The 18,063-nt window shown below is 36.8% G+C and overlaps 1 protein-coding gene and 2 gene segments (V, D, J or C); all 3 read left to right on the top strand.

Moving 5' to 3' along the window:
- LOC111190008 (uncharacterized) overlaps window positions 1-18,063 on the top strand; it is a 751,666-nt gene that overhangs the window by 180,679 nt on the left and 552,924 nt on the right. The gene's annotated exons all lie outside the window — the stretch shown is intronic.
- LOC125790035 (immunoglobulin kappa variable 3-15-like) lies at window positions 333-896 on the top strand. The segment is given in 2 exon segments: window positions 333-426; window positions 571-896. Coding segments are annotated over 2 exon segments (402 nt in total).
- LOC125790032 (immunoglobulin kappa variable 1D-13-like) lies at window positions 5,843-7,535 on the top strand. The segment is given in 2 exon segments: window positions 5,843-6,307; window positions 6,436-7,535. Coding segments are annotated over 2 exon segments (597 nt in total).

Consider the following 18,063-nt stretch of genomic DNA (forward strand, 5'->3'; position numbering starts at 1 on the left):
AATGAAGCCGTCGTACAAAAACCTCTGTTACACTCCAGTGATGAACCACACACACACACACACACACACACACACACACACACACACACACACTCACACACACACACACTCACACACTCAGTCCTCTGGATGTGTATCAGATGTATCCAGTCAGAATCTGGGTGTATAAAATGGTGTGAGTGTAATATTGTTCTGTAATATTTAGAGTGTTTTCTTTGTTGTGTTTTAGGTTCAGGAGGGGTTCTAGATATTTCCATAGAGAGGTTCCACTTTGCATTATCAGCCCATGCTTCAGTGCTCTGCTAGTGTTTATAGTCCTGTGAGTTTAACACTTCATGACTGAGAGCTGCTGGCCAGCAACTTCACCCACAGCAACCATGACTTTCTTCTCCATCTTCATCTGGACTCTCACTCTCTGGACTGGAGGTAAATATCAGGGGTTAAATATTAACAGTCACATTAACCCCTTTATTATTACTGAGTTTAGATGTGTGTGAACGGGTGAATCCAGTGTGTTCTAATATATTAAATGTGTTTTTGTTTCTTTTTTCTACTTTTTCTTCTTTTTAGAGTCTTTTGGGGAAATCATAATGACTCAGTCTCCAAATTCTCAGCTTGTGACTCCAGGACAGACTGTTACCATCAGCTGCAGATCCAGTCAGTACATCAGCAGCGCTCTCGCCTGGTATCTTCAGAAATCTGGAGAAGCTCCTAAACTGCTGATCAGATCTGCTTCTTCTCGTCAGTCTGGTGTTTCTGATCGTTTTACTGGGAGTGGATCTGGTACAGAGTTTACTCTACAGATTTCTGGAATTCAGGCTGGAGATGCAGGAGATTATTACTGTCAGCAGTATTACAGCTATCCACTCACACAGTGTTAGAGCGTCGTACAAAAACCTCCCTCAGCTGTAGAGGAAGTGCTCAGACTCAGAAACACACACAGTTGTAGGATTGAAGATAGGTATAAACACTTCATTACATGCATGAAAAATTATTCGTAAGAAAAGTATAATGTTTTAGTAAAATGTTATCAAATATAACCATTTTGAAAAGGGTTTATAAATTAAATGACAAAATTGACATGTAAGATACCATGACTAGATGATAACAGAGCTTTAGAACCTTTAATTTTATTAGAGAACCCTTGTAGAACCCTCTAATTATGAGTTGTGTGTGCAAGACTTAGCAGTAATGTGTGCAATTAGAACTTCAGGAGTAATCTTCTTCCACCACTGTGGCATAACTTCACTGCATCAGTGAGATCTTTACCTTTGGATTTGTTTGGATATCAGAGATGGACATTCCAAGATTCTGGAAGTTCTGACTTTGTGTGATGGTCTGTCAGCTACCAAAAGTAATATGGATGTAAAGGTATTTTTAAAGCCTGGAGTTACAGAACCAGAACTTCCTATTTTATATTACATATCTGGATTTAATCAGCAGTGATCAGAGAACCCATGGGAGTTTTAGATCACTGAGTACGTTTGAAGGAACACCAGTGCTTCTGTACCGGTTTAACTGGGATCTGCTCCTGTAAAATATGATCATGGAAAGAGTTTGTTATGTTGTTACAGAATGATTCAGGGTTTTCTTAAACTCGATGCCTACAAAACTTGCAGGAAACGTCCAGATAGATTTGGATTTAAATGCTTATATCTCTGTACTGTCCTGCACACAGTTCTCACCACATTCCTGCAGATCTTTCTGAAGAACCAAATGACTGAAAACACCTTTACAACACCAAAACAAAATAAGGAACCAATGGACACAAAAAAACTGATCATAACTCCAAAAACTTCTGGACGAGTTCTATATTGCACTAGTCCAGTTATATTCCTGTTATAAAGAAAAAACTGATTACAATCTGACTTAACATACAGTGTAAAAACACCACTTGATAATGATAATTTACCAAATTTGGAACATTAATGAGTATTTTTAACTTCAGAGAGGTAGTGATGTCTACAGTATTACTAATTATAATATTATAATTAGTAATACTTTGATTTTAAATTGATTTCATAAAAAAAAGGTTTAAATGTGAAAGCATACATATTTAGGACATCTCCTATATATGTATGTGTTTTAACATTTCAGAAAACATCAGTTAAATGATTTTCTGTTGTTCTGTTATTTAAAGTGTGAAAATATCATGTGGTTCGACCCATAATAGCATTAACTGTAATAGATGTAATAAAAATCTATTTTTTTTGGCTGAAACATTAATAACTGACTAACAGAGGTATAGATAATAATGCAGCGCACTCAATCGATCCACAAATATCGATTCAACACTTCCAAATATGCAGTATTTATTCAGTATTAAGCCCAGGATGTACTTTTGCATTAATAAAATACTACTAAAGATACATATGATTAAATAAATGAACAAAAATCTAATCTATTTTAAAGCATTAAAGTTTTTTTTTTTATATAGATTGTTTAATGTTTTAAAATTGATTTTAGGATTAATATTAATTTAATTAATATTAATTTTGTTTATATTAATTTGTGTGTATATGTATATATATATATATATATATATATATATATATATATATATATATATATATATATATATATATATACATATACACACACATTTTATTTATTTTTTTATTATTATTTATTTATTTATTTACAGGAACTCATGATTTTAGAAACAACAATTTTAAACCAACCAGAATATGTTTTATACTTGATACATTTATCTTTGAGGACAGTGTCTTCGTTAGGTAGAGTCACCTGGAATAGTTTTCTCAGCGTCTTGAAGGAGTTCCTGGAGGTGCTGAACAATAGTTGCTGCTTTGCGCTGTGAAGCTCCAGCTCATCCTCAATTACCTCAAATCACCCTTACAGTTGGGTTTAGGTCAGGAAATTATAAAGGACATGCATCTTTTTATTTACTACATAATTCCATATACATCAATTAAAAGTTTTCATTGGTTTAATATTAATCTATAGTGTAGAAAATAACTAAAATATAAAATAAATAAAAACATTGAATGAGGCGTGTCCAAACTTTTGACTGGTATTTATATATTTGCGAGCTGACACACCCCAGAGTTTGCCCAGATGAACGGCCACAATGTTGGTTAGAAGCACCTGATTATTAAATATTATTAAATATTACCTGCACATTCACCGATACCCTTTACAATACGTGTAGGTGTGATTAAAGACACCGCAGGCGTCCCTGCACCGGACCTACAGTACCAGGGATTTTCCCAATAGCATGGAAATATATTGTGCCTGGTGTTTAAGGTGCTGAACTGAAAGTAGAGATCTCCTAAAGTAGCTCTTTCTGATTAACGACTGGGTCAGGTTACTCGTAAATCTGCGAGTGATTTTATGTAGTACTTTAGTTACGCACAGGTTTGGGAAACACTCTTTAATTAATGATCAATCTTAGCTTTCGGGAAACCCACCCCAGAACAGCTGTTAGAACAGAAGTAAGAACTGAAACCAGCACCTACCCTTTCCCCCACCCATCCAGATAACCACCAACAAGGTAGAAATCAGGTGGGAGGAGCTTAGTTCTGCATGAACAGTCCTGATTGGTCGTCTTTCTCCCAGAATAGAGCAGAACTTTCAGCAGATGTTCAGCTTCATTCAGCCAAACTCACTCAAGCACAACACACACAGCACTGCACTGAAGCTGCAGCTAAACACACTCTCTACCAACACTGATCATCAGCATTCATTACAATACAACACACACAGTGTCCAAAATCCAGCTTTATTTCAGCACAGCAAAAGTATGGGGACAGCTACAGCACACTGACCAGAGTAAAGACACAAATATCAGCACTGTGTAGAATTTACACTCTATTGGAGATGCAGGTGGAAGCAGCTCTATGTTCACTTCTATCTTGGAGCTGCTAGCCTTCACACTCGCTCTTCCTCAACCTGATTGTCTGAACCGCGTTGTCGTGGGAGATGTTGCAGACAAACTCCTCCCCCTTTTCCCACAGAGCTTTGCTGAGGGTCAGGGTGCTGCTGCGGCTGTAGCGGCCGTTCTTCTCTTCTTCTGCACTGGTCAGAACCCCGTCCTTCACCTCTGAGCCGTCCACCGTCCAGCTGACCAGCGCCCCCTGTGGAGAGTAGCCAGACAGCAGGCAGAGCAGAGAGGCGGAGCCCTCAGACAGCTGCAGAGAGGAGGGGCGGAGCAGAGACACGGAGGGCTTCACCGTGGGACCGGCTGGAGAGAGAACACACACATTTAAACACTTTATTTACATTAAAAAGGGAGAAAATAAATGATAGTATCCATATGTTAGTTGAGAGTCATTATGTAATCCAGGTTTAGACTGAGAACGATGTTAAAGATTCAGAGAACAGCGTGTCGTCCAGATATACAGGCTGCCTATAACAGCTGAGAGAGAGAGAACAGTTCTTTACTAACTGCTCGACTTTTCTTTAACCCGCTCCAACAATCTGCAGAACCCAAACACACACTTTATTAATGAGCCCAAAACTACAGAACCAGTACAGTTACTCTGCATTCAGTACATCCCATAATCACAGATACTGTAACAGTTTATAGAAAAACAATAATCCATACATATCTGATAAGATCAACACATTTAACACTCCTAACACTTCTGATAACTTCATTATTAAATACTACAGTATCAGGAGTCAATTCTGATTAATGAGTGTAAATTCTGATCTGTGATTGGATCATATCTCCAATATCTTCAATAATAAAAGGTCTAAAATGCAGCAGATATGATCATTTAAACATGAAACAGACAATTATACTGTAAGCTTCTGATCATGTTCAGAATCAGTGATTATAAAATATAATCAACATCAGCATTAATAGAGATGATTAACAGGAGAATCATATTTGCTGCATAATTTAATCAGATTGTCTGAGACCTCAAACTACAGCAATTATTCATTTATTAAATAATATATTATGTTAAATATCTATTGAACAAATTAGAATTGTATTGTTATATACAATTAATAATGGACAATTAGAGTCATATATACAGCATATTTGTTCTTTCATATTAAATAAATTTCAAACAAACACTGCAGTCTAAACAATTTAGAATTTTCAAGAGCTAAAGAGTAATATTTATTATAAAAATACAGTATATACTATGTATATCCCTACTGACACAACAACACTTTTTACAGGCAAATTAAAACATTTTAAAGTTCAATGTTAACTTGTTTAATCATTAGAATTTAATTTCATGATCATTAAGTTTAGTCGAAGCACCACCATTTAGTCAAAGCAATCCTGGGTCGTTCATTTGATCTGTTTTTCTTTATAAAATAAAATGTCAGGTTACTTTTTAATTCAATAAAATATATTAAATGTAATATAATATTTGTAGCTTTAGAAGAAGTAAAGTTACTCACTCTTTATAATGAGTTTAGTTCCTCCACCGAAAGTGTACCACAGTGATACATTCCAATGAAGCCGTCGTACAAAAACCTCTGTTACACTCCAGTGATGAACCACACACACACACACACACGCACACACACACACACACACACACACACACACACTTACACACACACACACTCACACACACACACTCACACTCACACACACACTCACACACACACACACTCACACACACACACTCACACACACACACACTCACACACACACACTCACACTCACACACTCACACACACACACACACACACTCACACACACACACACACACTCACACACACACACACACACTCACACACTCACACACACACACACACTCACACACACACACTCACACTCACACACTCACACACACACACACACACACTCACACACACACTCACACACACACACACTCACACACACACTCACACACACACTCACACACACACACACTCACACTCACACACACACTCACACTCACACACACACTCACACACACACACACTCACACTCACACACACACTCACACACACACACACACTCACTCACACACACACAATCTCACACACACACACACACACACACACACACTCAGTCCTCTGGATGTGTATCAGATGTATCCAGTCAGAATCTGGGTGTATAAAATGGTGTGAGTGTTATATTGTTCTGTAATATTTAGAGTGTTTTCTTTGTTGTGTTTTAGGTTCAGGAGGGGTTCTAGATATTTCCATAGAGAGGTTCCACTTTGCATTATCAGCCCATGCTTCAGTGCTCTGCTAGTGTTTATAGTCCTGTGAGTTTAACACTTCATGACTGAGAGCTGCTGCCCAGCAACTTCACCCACAGCAACCATGACTTTCTTCTCCATCTTCATCTGGACTCTCACTCTCTGGATTCAGGGTAACTAAGTGATTTAGTTTTATGAGGAACTATCAGTGGGATACAGGAACAGTACTTGGTAATTATTCAGATATTTTAATGACTTACCTACACAGTTATAAGTTGAAGTTTTTTATCCTGTATTCCAGGATCCAGTGCTCAGGTCACTGTGACTCAAAGTCCATCAGAAACAACAACTACTTCTGGAACAACAGTTACCATCAGATGTAGAACCAACCGTGCAGTCTATAGCTGGAATGGGATGGATTATCAAGCCTGGTACCAGCACAAACCCGGAGAAGCTCCTAAACTCCTGATCTTTGATGGCAACAGGAAACCATCAGGTGCTCCAGATCGTTTCAGTGGTAGTGGATCTGGATCTGACTTCACTCTGATCATCAGTAACATCCAGCCTGAAGATGCAGCAGATTATCATTGTCATTGTGTTCATCAGATGAATAGCCTGGGTCCGTACACACAGTGTAACAGAGCTGTACAAAAACCCCCTCACTCACACACTGCACCGCTGCAGCTGCACCTACTGCAGGCAGGGGGCGCCACAACCCACCTCAGACCCTTCCAGCAGAATCCTGTGAGTGTGGAACTTTCTGGACTCATTAAACTGTTCATCTTCTACTATTTTTATTATTCATAATGAACACAGAACCGGTGTTTTTCTCTCAGATCCAGGAGTGTTTGGTGTTACAGGTTGTGTGATTGGTTCATTATCTCAGGTGACTACTTTTTTTTTATTTTATCACCTTCATGGCCGAGAAAACTGCAGGTGAAATTCTGTGACTCTACAAAAGCCCTACTAAAAAGAGAATATATGCACATTTAGTACAGCACAACTAATTCTAATCAATAAATAAATATAATGTTTTAAAAGAAACCCAGAAATAATACCCCACTCCCTATAATATACTGTAATAACTAATAAGTTCACTTACTCAACTCAAAATTTTGTTGTAAACGATTACCTAAGAAAATTTAAGTTCATGTAATATATGTTTAAGTGCAGTTAACTTTGTAATAAATAATATATATATATACATTAAACTTATATATTTTATTTACAAATGTATTTTTCTGAAGTTCTATATACTACATTAGTTTTAGTAAAAATTACTTAACTAATATAGTTTCCACCAACCTAACCAGTACATTAAATATATGATAGTAAATTATTTCTCTTTTTTTATTATTTCAATTGCTTTGCATAGTAATGGTACTTTGAATGCGATGGTCAGGTGAATACATTTTGTAGATTTTTGTTTTTAAGTGTCTCTTCGATTTCATTCTAGAATTTCTTTAAATACTCATTGAAAAGTAGATTATAAAAGAAAACGCTGTAGAGCGAACAGTTATAAGAGTTATTGTAGCAGCTTAGAAAATGGTGCTTGTTCTTAAAGCCTACAACAACAGAGAGGTTGAGCAGTCCATCATAATATATGATCAACAAGTTTACCTAAGGTAGCCTGGAGGGAATGACTACACACTGATGGTGAGTTTCTGTCAGAAACAGTATGCAAATAGATCAATAGATTGTTTCACTTTTTCTCTGATTGAAAGTATATGTGCCCACAAACACAAACACCTAATATAAAACTAGTTGAGTAATGTTTTAAAATATATAACTTTATGTAAAACACACTTAATTTACTTGAGTTCAAACTAATTCTGTGTTTACAGTGTACAAGCCCACAAAAACGTTCACATTCTAGTAGTTTCTTAGTATTTTCTTACATTTTTCTAATGATAATCTAATAATATAATTTATTCAGTTTACTTTTTAATGAATAATCATCAACAGTTTAAGTGTCTACATATAAAATTGTGTTTGTAAAGTTTATGATCTTCAGAAATTCAAATTTGTTTGCACTGAATTATTTTAGATGTCTTCTAAACTGCTACTTTTGAATGATCTGTGATTCTCTATGTCTGTCAGATGTTTCAGATCTTCTAGAGAGGATGTTCCTCTGTCTGTGTTCATCTGTCTGTAGATGGGTGGATTCAGTGTCTCCTCAGAGTGTTACAGACTCACTGTTTATTAACCAAATCAGAAACATCCCGCTTTTGCCATTAAAGCACCTCCCACCACCAGCACCACCCAGCTGAACTACAGAGAGCAGTGGGTGGAGATCAGATCTGCATGACCAGGCCTGATCCTCCCTCTTTCTCCCAGAATAGAGCAGAACTTTCAGCAGATGTTCAGCTTCAGCTTGTTCAGTGAGGTCAGCAGATGCTGAGGAGCAGTCAATCGTTACAGACCTCCAAACTTCATGTAGCTTCAGATTAGCTCAGGAACAGTAGAGTGTAGAGAGCTTCATGGAATGGGTTTCCATGGCCGAGCAGCTCCATCCAATCCTCCAAGCCAATCAGGGAATCCTCAGATCATAATCAGCATTTTATCTTTAAGAGCTTTCTGCTGCTTACTGCCGCCGACTCTTTTTAATGCCTTTTTACTGAGAGTGTTTAATTCAAGTGTTTAAGCTTTATAACAGAAAAAGGATTAAATAAAATCATTAGGGTGGTTTGTGCAAGAGTGTGAACATCCAAATATCCAAATATTTGCACATATCTGAGTCAGATATTCATTAAAAAAGCTATTACCCAATCTGCCCTGAGGAATATCATCAATTGTAATTAAGAACTGTCCAAATCTGTCAGAAAGTAATGCCAACAAAACCAGAATATCTCCAAGAGTTTATTTTACATTCAGACAAATCTCATATTGACTTCCACAGTTCCCCTGAACAGTCTGCAATAACAGCCCACCCTGTAGAAACTATAAGCTTCTCTAAAATCCCTCTGTGTTGAAGACTTTGATTACTTTCATATGCTTATATTGAGAAAGTCGCTTAGATGAGAATGTGGTTGATGACTGTTTTGCTGTTATTGATAATTAATTCAGAAACCCATGGGAACCAATATTTAAAATATTAATGCTAATTGTTTTTAACTTACAAGACACACCTCAGATAATGATCATAAGTTCATTTGCCTTACAGAAATTACATTTTAAATATTTTTAGGTGTTAGTGCAGTAAATAAGTTCTCCTCCAGTCCAAGTGGAGGTGCAGGTTCCAGTATAAGTTCTCCTCCAGTCCAGGTGGAGGTGCCGGTTCCAGTATAAGTTCTCCTCCAGTCCAGGTGGAGGTGCTGCTTCCAGTATAAGTTCTCCTCCAGTCCAGGTGGAGGTGCTGGTTCCAGTATAAGTTCTCCTCCAGTCCAGGTGGAGGTGCTGCTTCCAGTATAAGTTCTCCTCCAGTCCAGGGGAGGTGCAGGTTCCAGTATAAGTTCTCCTCCAGTTCAGGGGGAGGTGCTGGTTCCAGTATAAGTTCTCCACCAGTCCAGGGGAGGTGCAGGTTCCAGTATAAGTTCTCCTCCAGTCCAGGTGGAGGTGCTGCTTCCAGTATAAGTTCTCCTCCAGTCCAGGGGAGGTGCAGGTTCCAGTATAAGTTCTCCTCCAGTTCAGGGGGAGGTGCTGGTTCCAGTATAAGTTCTCCTCCAGTCCAGGGGGAGGTGCCGGTTCCAGTATAAGTTCTTTCTTATAGTTCTTTCTAAAGTTCTCCTCTTTAAAATTCTTCATTTCCTATGTTGGAGAAAACGGTGAAATAAGTGAATATTTTCATATTTTAAAGCAGACGGTGATGCAGGTGCTGAAGATGTTCTCTACAGTCCCTCTGTAGAACATGCTGAGGATGGGAGGTAGAAGATGAGCTTTTCTCAGTCTCTGCAGGAAGTAGAGGAGCTGCTGGGATTTATGGGTAATGTAGTTTGTGTTGAGGGACCAGGGGCCTCATTTATAAAACTCTTCATAGCTTCTGGAGTGAAAGTGTGCTCATCACTAAAAACAGGAAATGGCTTTAAAAAAGTGTGAGTGCGCACACCTGAACACAGTTTCCTCCTTATAATAAATCACAACCTGCTTATAAATGTAGCAGCTGACCCAGCCTCCTGTTCCGCCTCCGTACCGCCCACTTTTACCCATAAAAGGTCCATGCAAATCACCCAATAGATATTTAAATGAGGGATTCCCCCATTCATCCTGAGCGGGATAGTGGAGGAACGCACCGTAAAGCAGTGAAACTACAGACACTGCGCAGTAGAAGCCCTTGTTTCGGAGGTGGAGGTGAGGAAGAATGTGGGGTTTGGTGTTTCTGCAACATGTTAATAATGAAGCTCCACAACCTGAACTGTTACAGAGATTAAATAAAAGCTTTCAGATTTAAAAAGCTTTTCCAAGAGATGTGAAAACCTGTACGTGTTCATATATTACCTGATTCTGTAACAATGGTCTCTAAAACTCTGTGCCCAACTCAGCACACAGTTTAATGAGAATAGCTACTGGAAACCTAAAGCAGCTCATTAACCAGCCGTCATCACCCCCCATAAATCTGCATAATCTCTGAAAACACATTCTCACTGTATTTGTTAGTTGCTGCAATAATAATAGTAATAATAATAATAATAATAATAATAATAATAATAATAATAATGCTGATTAAAAGATATATTTAAACAAATATATGTATATTTTATTATATTTTAACTTCTTATTTTAATCTCCGTTTTGAATCTTGATTGATACAGTATGAATTAATATACGTGAGGAAGGTTTACGCATTTACCTGCAGTTCCGTACTTCACCACATGGTGTCACTAATTCCCGCTCTCTCTGCAATCTTCTGAAGGGATACGGACGCCTCAAATCTTGCTTAAATGTGCGCTCGTTTTCACACCAAGTATTTCTTTATAAATCACAGCTCTTGCGTGAGATGTTGTGCACGCACATTTCAGACCTGTTTTTAATGCGTGCGCACACTTTATAACTGAGGCCCCAGGTGAGGTTCTCTGCAATGTGAAAATATTTTCATTATTTTATTTGTTTTAATTTTTCAGCTGGAACAGATCCAGACTCCTGAAGAATCTCAGGAGGAGGGTTCAGTCTGAACAGCAGTTCTGAAGAGAAATAAAAACAGAAACACAGCTACAGCTGCTTTACACAGATTTCACCTATTTTACCCACTTCATATTTTTAATTTACTGATTTTTAAAGATTGATCACTGGAGAGTTTAATCTTCATATGTATAATATTGATATATATTTATAAAAAAAAACTGCTACAAATCACTTAAAATATAAATTCTGCATTTAAAAAGAAATGTGTGATTGCTTTAATAGTGATAGTAATGTGAATTAATCAAAATTCAGTAGTTTTTGTTAAAGACAGGTTCTGATACACTATATACCTATTCTTCATGTTTACACTAAAGGAAAACCCGAATTAACCTACATCTATTTCCATGCTTACGCTACAACATTTACTAGAGTTCTACAATATCCATTTACAGGATTACTAGTGGAGTCTATTCCCAGTCCTGTAGCAGTGAAAGCACTATACTGGACCATGCTGTGGAGCTCCAGTAGTGAAGAACACAGTTCTAGCAGTCCCCATGTTACACTGCCTGCTATTACACACTCTGACCACTGGAGGGAGCCACAGCAGCACTTCAGATATTTTTACTAAATAAATAATTGTGTAATTATCTGTCTTTCACACTGTTACATGCAGGTATGAACATACAAATAAATACATTTAATACCATGACACGGTTCATATTAATAAATATAACTATAATCCTGAATACCATAAATAATTTATCAAAAATACATTATTAAATAAAACTCAAAATGAAGTTAATCAGCCAGTCTTGGTGAACGTCTCGCTGTCATCTATCACAAACCCCGCCTCCAAAAAAAATCTTAAAGAGTATATTACATAGATGATCATAATGTATTTATTCAATATTTTATAAGTGCATTTATATCAAAGGTAGTACATCCCAAAAACACTAGATGGAGACAGTGCACCATTCTAATAATCCTTCTTTAATTAAGGATTATATTATCTGTCTATTGTCACATTTACAATCTTCAATTAAATAAATAAAATCCTGTTTGATACAAAAATAAAAATGATACTGTTCTTATTTCCTTTAAATATGTACCAGAAGTACATTATATCTGCACATATATATTTTTATTATACTACCAGAACTGGATAGACTTTATAAATGCTGAGGAATGTTGAAATGTTATATATAGCAGAGGGGTTGTGCTTACTCTTGGAAACTACTTTGGTTTTGGTAGAATCAAAGCTGAAAACTGATACGGAAAAGTAAATTAATTCATAATTAAATAATTAAAATGTGCAGTAAAGTGATTTAAACAGCAGTATTGTGTTTTAATTGATCTGATTCTGGTTTCAGTGGGAGTTTAGTTGTGTTACCAGAGTAAACAGGCTTCATTTAACACACAGCTGCTTCACAATATTCACTATATGAAGCATCAGGCTGCAGGATTAATAGATCAGCAGTTCAGATGTAATAAAGAAAACACTGTTTAGAATTGTTTAGATGTTTATTGTGTCTGAATTAGAATTGGTTTGTGTTAAATGAAGTGATTTAGTAGCTGCTGGGTTTAGACAGAGCAGATTAGGAGAAGGAAGGATCAGTATTCAGTCTAAAAATACATTTATTCACAATAATCAAATCAAATTAAATTAAATTAATTCATATAGCGATTTTTATAACTGATTTTGTCACAAAGCAGCTTTATAGGAATGTGATCGCAGGACAGAGAATCAGACAAAACCCTGAACAAATAATACAGAACCTCCAGAGATTAACAGAGGAAAATCTCCCTCAGAGCTGGAGGAGGAGGTTATATTATATTATCACATGTACCTTATATTATCACATGTTCTATCACATGTACTATTAAGGCTATTGATATAAGGGGGGACCCATCCTCCTCTGGTCAGAAAGCTCATAAATGAATGTTAAAGTCACTCTACATCCACACAGCTCTAATATATACAGGTGAAGATCTACACCAGCAGTGGAAGCAGTTACAACATTCCTAGTTAGAGTTCATTTAAACTGGGATCTGATCAGTAGTGGAGAGTGAACAGCTGGCTGAGGCAGGTGAATAACCTGGATGATGATCAGCTGATCTGTGGGGGGTGATGGATGGAGAAGAGCTGACTTCAGAAACTTCCATCAGTCTGGCCGGACAGGGGGACAGGAGGTCCTGAGGGTCCAACATCCATCAGTATCGGGGGTCAGACAGGTGGACGGTCAGTAACTCGGAGGAAGAAAGAAAGATGGAATTAGTTTTTACTGGATTTCTGTAAAACAGAGAATATAAAACATTATCAGAGTGTGATTATCTAATGACTCCGGCAGATCTGAATAAAACAGCTTAACTAAAGGGAGAGAGCCAGAAGGTAACATAGACACAGAGACACCCTGAAACACCAGCATCCACCCACTCCACCCTCCACAAACCTGAGTGATAAAACAACAGCACCAGCATCTCAGATTACCCACAATTCCCTCTGTCCATGAACCCCTGGATCTGCAGCCTTAAATCTAAAGAGAAAAACATTAATTACCAAAAGCTAAACTAAACAAGTAAGATTTTATTCTAGACTTAAAGATTGAGACTGTGTCTGAGTCCTGAACATATTCAGGAAGATTATTCCAGTTTATTCAGGTCATCAGAAACACACTGATATTCTAATAAATATAATTATATTATTTTAATTCATCTTTTGGTCACATGATGAAAGAGTTTGTAATAATAACTGAATTTAAGTAAAGATATGTTTCTGTCCTTCATACTAGAGTGATAAAATACACTAATTAATACATAAATATGATGTTTTTATAAGTGCAGTAAATGACAGCTGTTCTGTGAGATGGTGTGATGAACAGTGAATGATAAGGATCATCATGAATACAGTAAGTTAAATGTAGAAGAGCTGTTCAGATCAGTTATACTGCTCTTCTTCTTCTTCTTCTTCTTCTTCTGGTGAAGCAGAGATTCTACACTGCAGTGATATTTACAGAGCAGCTGATCTGAAAATAGGGCTGTAGCTCCGCCCGCCCGGTGCCTATTGGCTGTAAAAGAAGGAGGGGCGGGGCTTAGAGAGAGACAGAGCGAGAAAGGGATGTGACGCAGTGAAGTAGAAAGTGAAAGTAAGTTCGGTTTCCTCCGTTAGAAACAGGACAGAAGTCTGGATTCACTCGGTAAGTTCAGAAATAAAGAGATTGTAGAACAGAACTTAGACTCGGAACCGGTTCTAAAGGTTCCTCAGATCCAGAACCGGTTCTTTAAGCTCAGCTCAGAGTCTGATTACACTGGAAGAAGCAGGATCAGCATGGAGATCTGAACCGGGCCTGGATCAGACCTGGACCTGGTCTAGATCAGACTGGATAAAGAACAATCAGCTGTAACAGATCAATAATGCTGTAAACTGAAGAGAAATGCGCAGATATAGATTTATATTTATTGATCACAGTTCTGTAGTTTATGTTTATTTAAAGACTATAACTGATTAATGTGGGCTTTGATCTGCTGGGTAGTTAAAAATAGGGCGGGGATTCAGATGAACTAGCGCTGTTCAACCAGCAGGGGGAGCAACAGAGGCAATGTGATGTGATATATTTGTGTTTTTAATCTCGTTTCTTTATATTATAATTAAATAAATGTTCATATAATAGAATAATGTGCATAATTATGATATTGTTGCATTGTGTACAAATAATAATAATAATAATAATAATAATAATAATAATAATAATAATAATAATAATAACAATAATAATAATAATAATTATTATTATTGTTATTATTATTATAAGAAGAAGAAGATAAAAAGAAGACGAATGTAGTAATAAATATTATGATAATTAAACATTATTAATATATAACAGTATATATAACAATAAATATTACATTAATTTACTGTTATGTTTGTTTATAAGAAATGGTGTAATGCATCCTTATGAATTTATTCTAATGGTTGATCTGTTCACAGGATGTCTGCAGTGTTCAGCTGTGTGTGAATGAAGAAGAGTAAATGATGGATCTTCAGAACTCCAGCAGTGGAGCAGGACCCCCTGTCCCAAAGTAAATTAAGATTAAGAGATGACATTTCAGAAATATGATGGAAATTAAGAAATAAAAGTTTAGCAATATGATGCACTTTCAGAAATGGAATATAAATTCAGAAATATGATGCAAATTTACAAACAATGTAAATTCCAAAGATATATTGTTCAAATTCAGAAACAATGCAAATTCAGAAATGCAATGCAATTAATTAACGCAAACGTAATGCAAATTTAGAAATGAAATACAAATTCAGAAATGCAATGCAATTAATTAATGCAAACGTAATGCAAATTTAGAAATTAAATACAAATTCAGAAATGCTATGAAAAATGGGAAATAAGATGCAAATTCAGAAATACGATGCAAATTCAGAAATGTAATGCAAATTCAAAAGTAAGATTCAAAATCAAAATGTAAATTCAGAAACGGAATGGACATTCCAAATGCAATGCAAACTCAGAAATGCAATTAAAATTCAGAAATATGATGCAAATTCATAAATGCAATACAATTTATAAAATTCAATGCAAATTTAGAAATACAATGCAAATTCAGAAACGCAATGCAAAATCAGACATGCGATGCAAGTTCACAAATATGCTGCATTTAGAAATGGAATGCACAGTCAGAAACATGGGGCAAATTCAGAAATGTGATGTAAGTTCATTATGCAAATTTAGAAATATGATGCAAGTTCTAAAATATAATGCAAATTCAGAAATCCAATGCAAATTAAAAAAAAAACAATCCAAACTCAGAAATACAATGTACATTTAGAAATGTATTACAAATATGGAAATGCTATGCAAATTCATAAATGCAATGCAAGTTCACAAATATGCCGCATTTTTTGTAATAGAATGCATATTCAGAAATATGGTGCAAATTCAGAAATGCAATGCAAATTCAGAAATATGATGCAAATTCTGAAACTCGATGCAAATTCAAAAATGCAATGCAAGTTGTGATGTAAAATATGATTAGAATGTAGAAAATAAATGAATATAATAATCTGAGTCAGTTGAGACATTAGAACATTTGGAAATGTTATGTAAAAGTTAGTGTAGAACCTGTGATTGAGTTTTAGTAAAGGAATCATTACTCCACACTTTACTCTCATCATGGATCATCATGAAGATCTGTTTACAGGGAGAAGAGAGCAGCATCTCCAGCCCCCAGTGGAGTGTCTATGAAGAGTGATCGGTCCATGGAGCATCCTCCAGTGTTCAGCAGTGGAGGAGGAAGCTCTGGGTCTCGGTACATCACTGCACTAAACTACTGTTCTGTTCTGAGAGTGAAGCTCTTCAGTTCCTGATCTTTATTAAAGATGTGCTGTGTGTTGGAGTTTCACTGTGTAAATGCTGGAGTTTCACTGTGTAAACGCTGGAGTTTCACTGTGTAAATGCTGGAGTTTCACTGTGTAAACGCTGGAGTTTTACTGTGTAAACGCTGGAGTTTCACTGTGTAAACGCTGGAGTTTCACTGTGTAAACGCTGGAGATTCACTGTGTAAACGCTGGAGTTTCACTGTGTAAATGCTGGAGTTTCACTGTGTAAAGGCTGGAGTTTCACTGTGTAAACACTGGAGTTTCACTGTGTAAATGCTGGAGTTTCACTGTGTAAACGCTGGAGTTTCACTGTGTAAACGCTGGAGTTTCACTGTGTAAAGGCTGGAGTTTCACTGTGTAAACGCTGGAGTTTCACTGTGTATATGCTGGAGTTTCACTGTGTAAACGCTGGAGTTTCACTGTGTAAACGCTGGAGTTTCACTGTGTAAACGCGTGAGTTTCATTGTGTAAACGCTGGAGTTTCATTGTGTAAACGCTGGAGTTTCACTGTGTAAACGCTGGATTTTTACTGTGTAAACGCTGGAGTTTCACTGTGTAAACGCTGAAGTTTCACTGTGTAAACGCTGGATTTTTACTGTGTAAACTCTGGATTTTCACTGTGTAAACGCTGAAGTTTCACTGTGTAAACGCTGGAGTTTCACTGTGTAAACGCTGAAGTTTCACTGTGTAAACGCTGGAGTTTCACTGTGTAAATGCTGGAGTTTCACTGTGTAAACGCTGAAGTTTCACTGTGTAAACGCTGAAGTTTCACTGTGTAAACGCTGGAGTTTCACTGTGTAAACGCTGAAGTTTCACTGTGTAAACGCTGGAGTTTCACTGTGTAAACGCTGAAGTTTCACTGTGTAAACGCTGGAGTTTCACTGTGTAAATACTGGAGTTTCACTGTGTAAACGCGTGAGTTTCATTGTGTAAACGCTGGAGTTTCATTGTGTAAACGCTGGAGTTTCACTGTGTAAACGCTGGATTTTTACTGTGTAAACTCTGGATTTTCACTGTGTAAACGCTGAAGTTTCACTGTGTAAACGCTGGATTTTTACTGTGTAAACTCTGGATTTTCACTGTGTAAACGCTGGAGTTTCACTGTGTAAACGCTGGAGTTTCACTGTGTAAACGCTGAAGTTTCACTGTGTAAACGCTGGAGTTTCACTGTGTAAATGCTGGAGTTTCACTGTGTAAGCGCTGGATTTTAACTGTGTTTAATGTTAGCAGGACTGAAACCCAGAGAGGAGCTTCTCCAGAACCCAGCTGTGTTTCTATGAAGAGTGACGCGTCCATGGGGAATCCTCCTCTTTTCAGCAGTGAACCTGTGACCTCTGACCCAAAGTGAGTCAAACGTCAAATAACTCAAAAAGACATCAAAGATTTTACTGTAAATTACCTTATTAATACATATAACATAAAATACATACAAGCACACACACACACACACACACACACACACAAACACACACACAGCAATTA

The sequence above is a fragment of the Astyanax mexicanus genome, unplaced genomic scaffold, assembly GCF_023375975.1.
Source record: "Astyanax mexicanus isolate ESR-SI-001 unplaced genomic scaffold, AstMex3_surface scaffold_34, whole genome shotgun sequence".
Classification (NCBI taxonomy): domain Eukaryota; kingdom Metazoa; phylum Chordata; class Actinopteri; order Characiformes; family Acestrorhamphidae; genus Astyanax; species Astyanax mexicanus.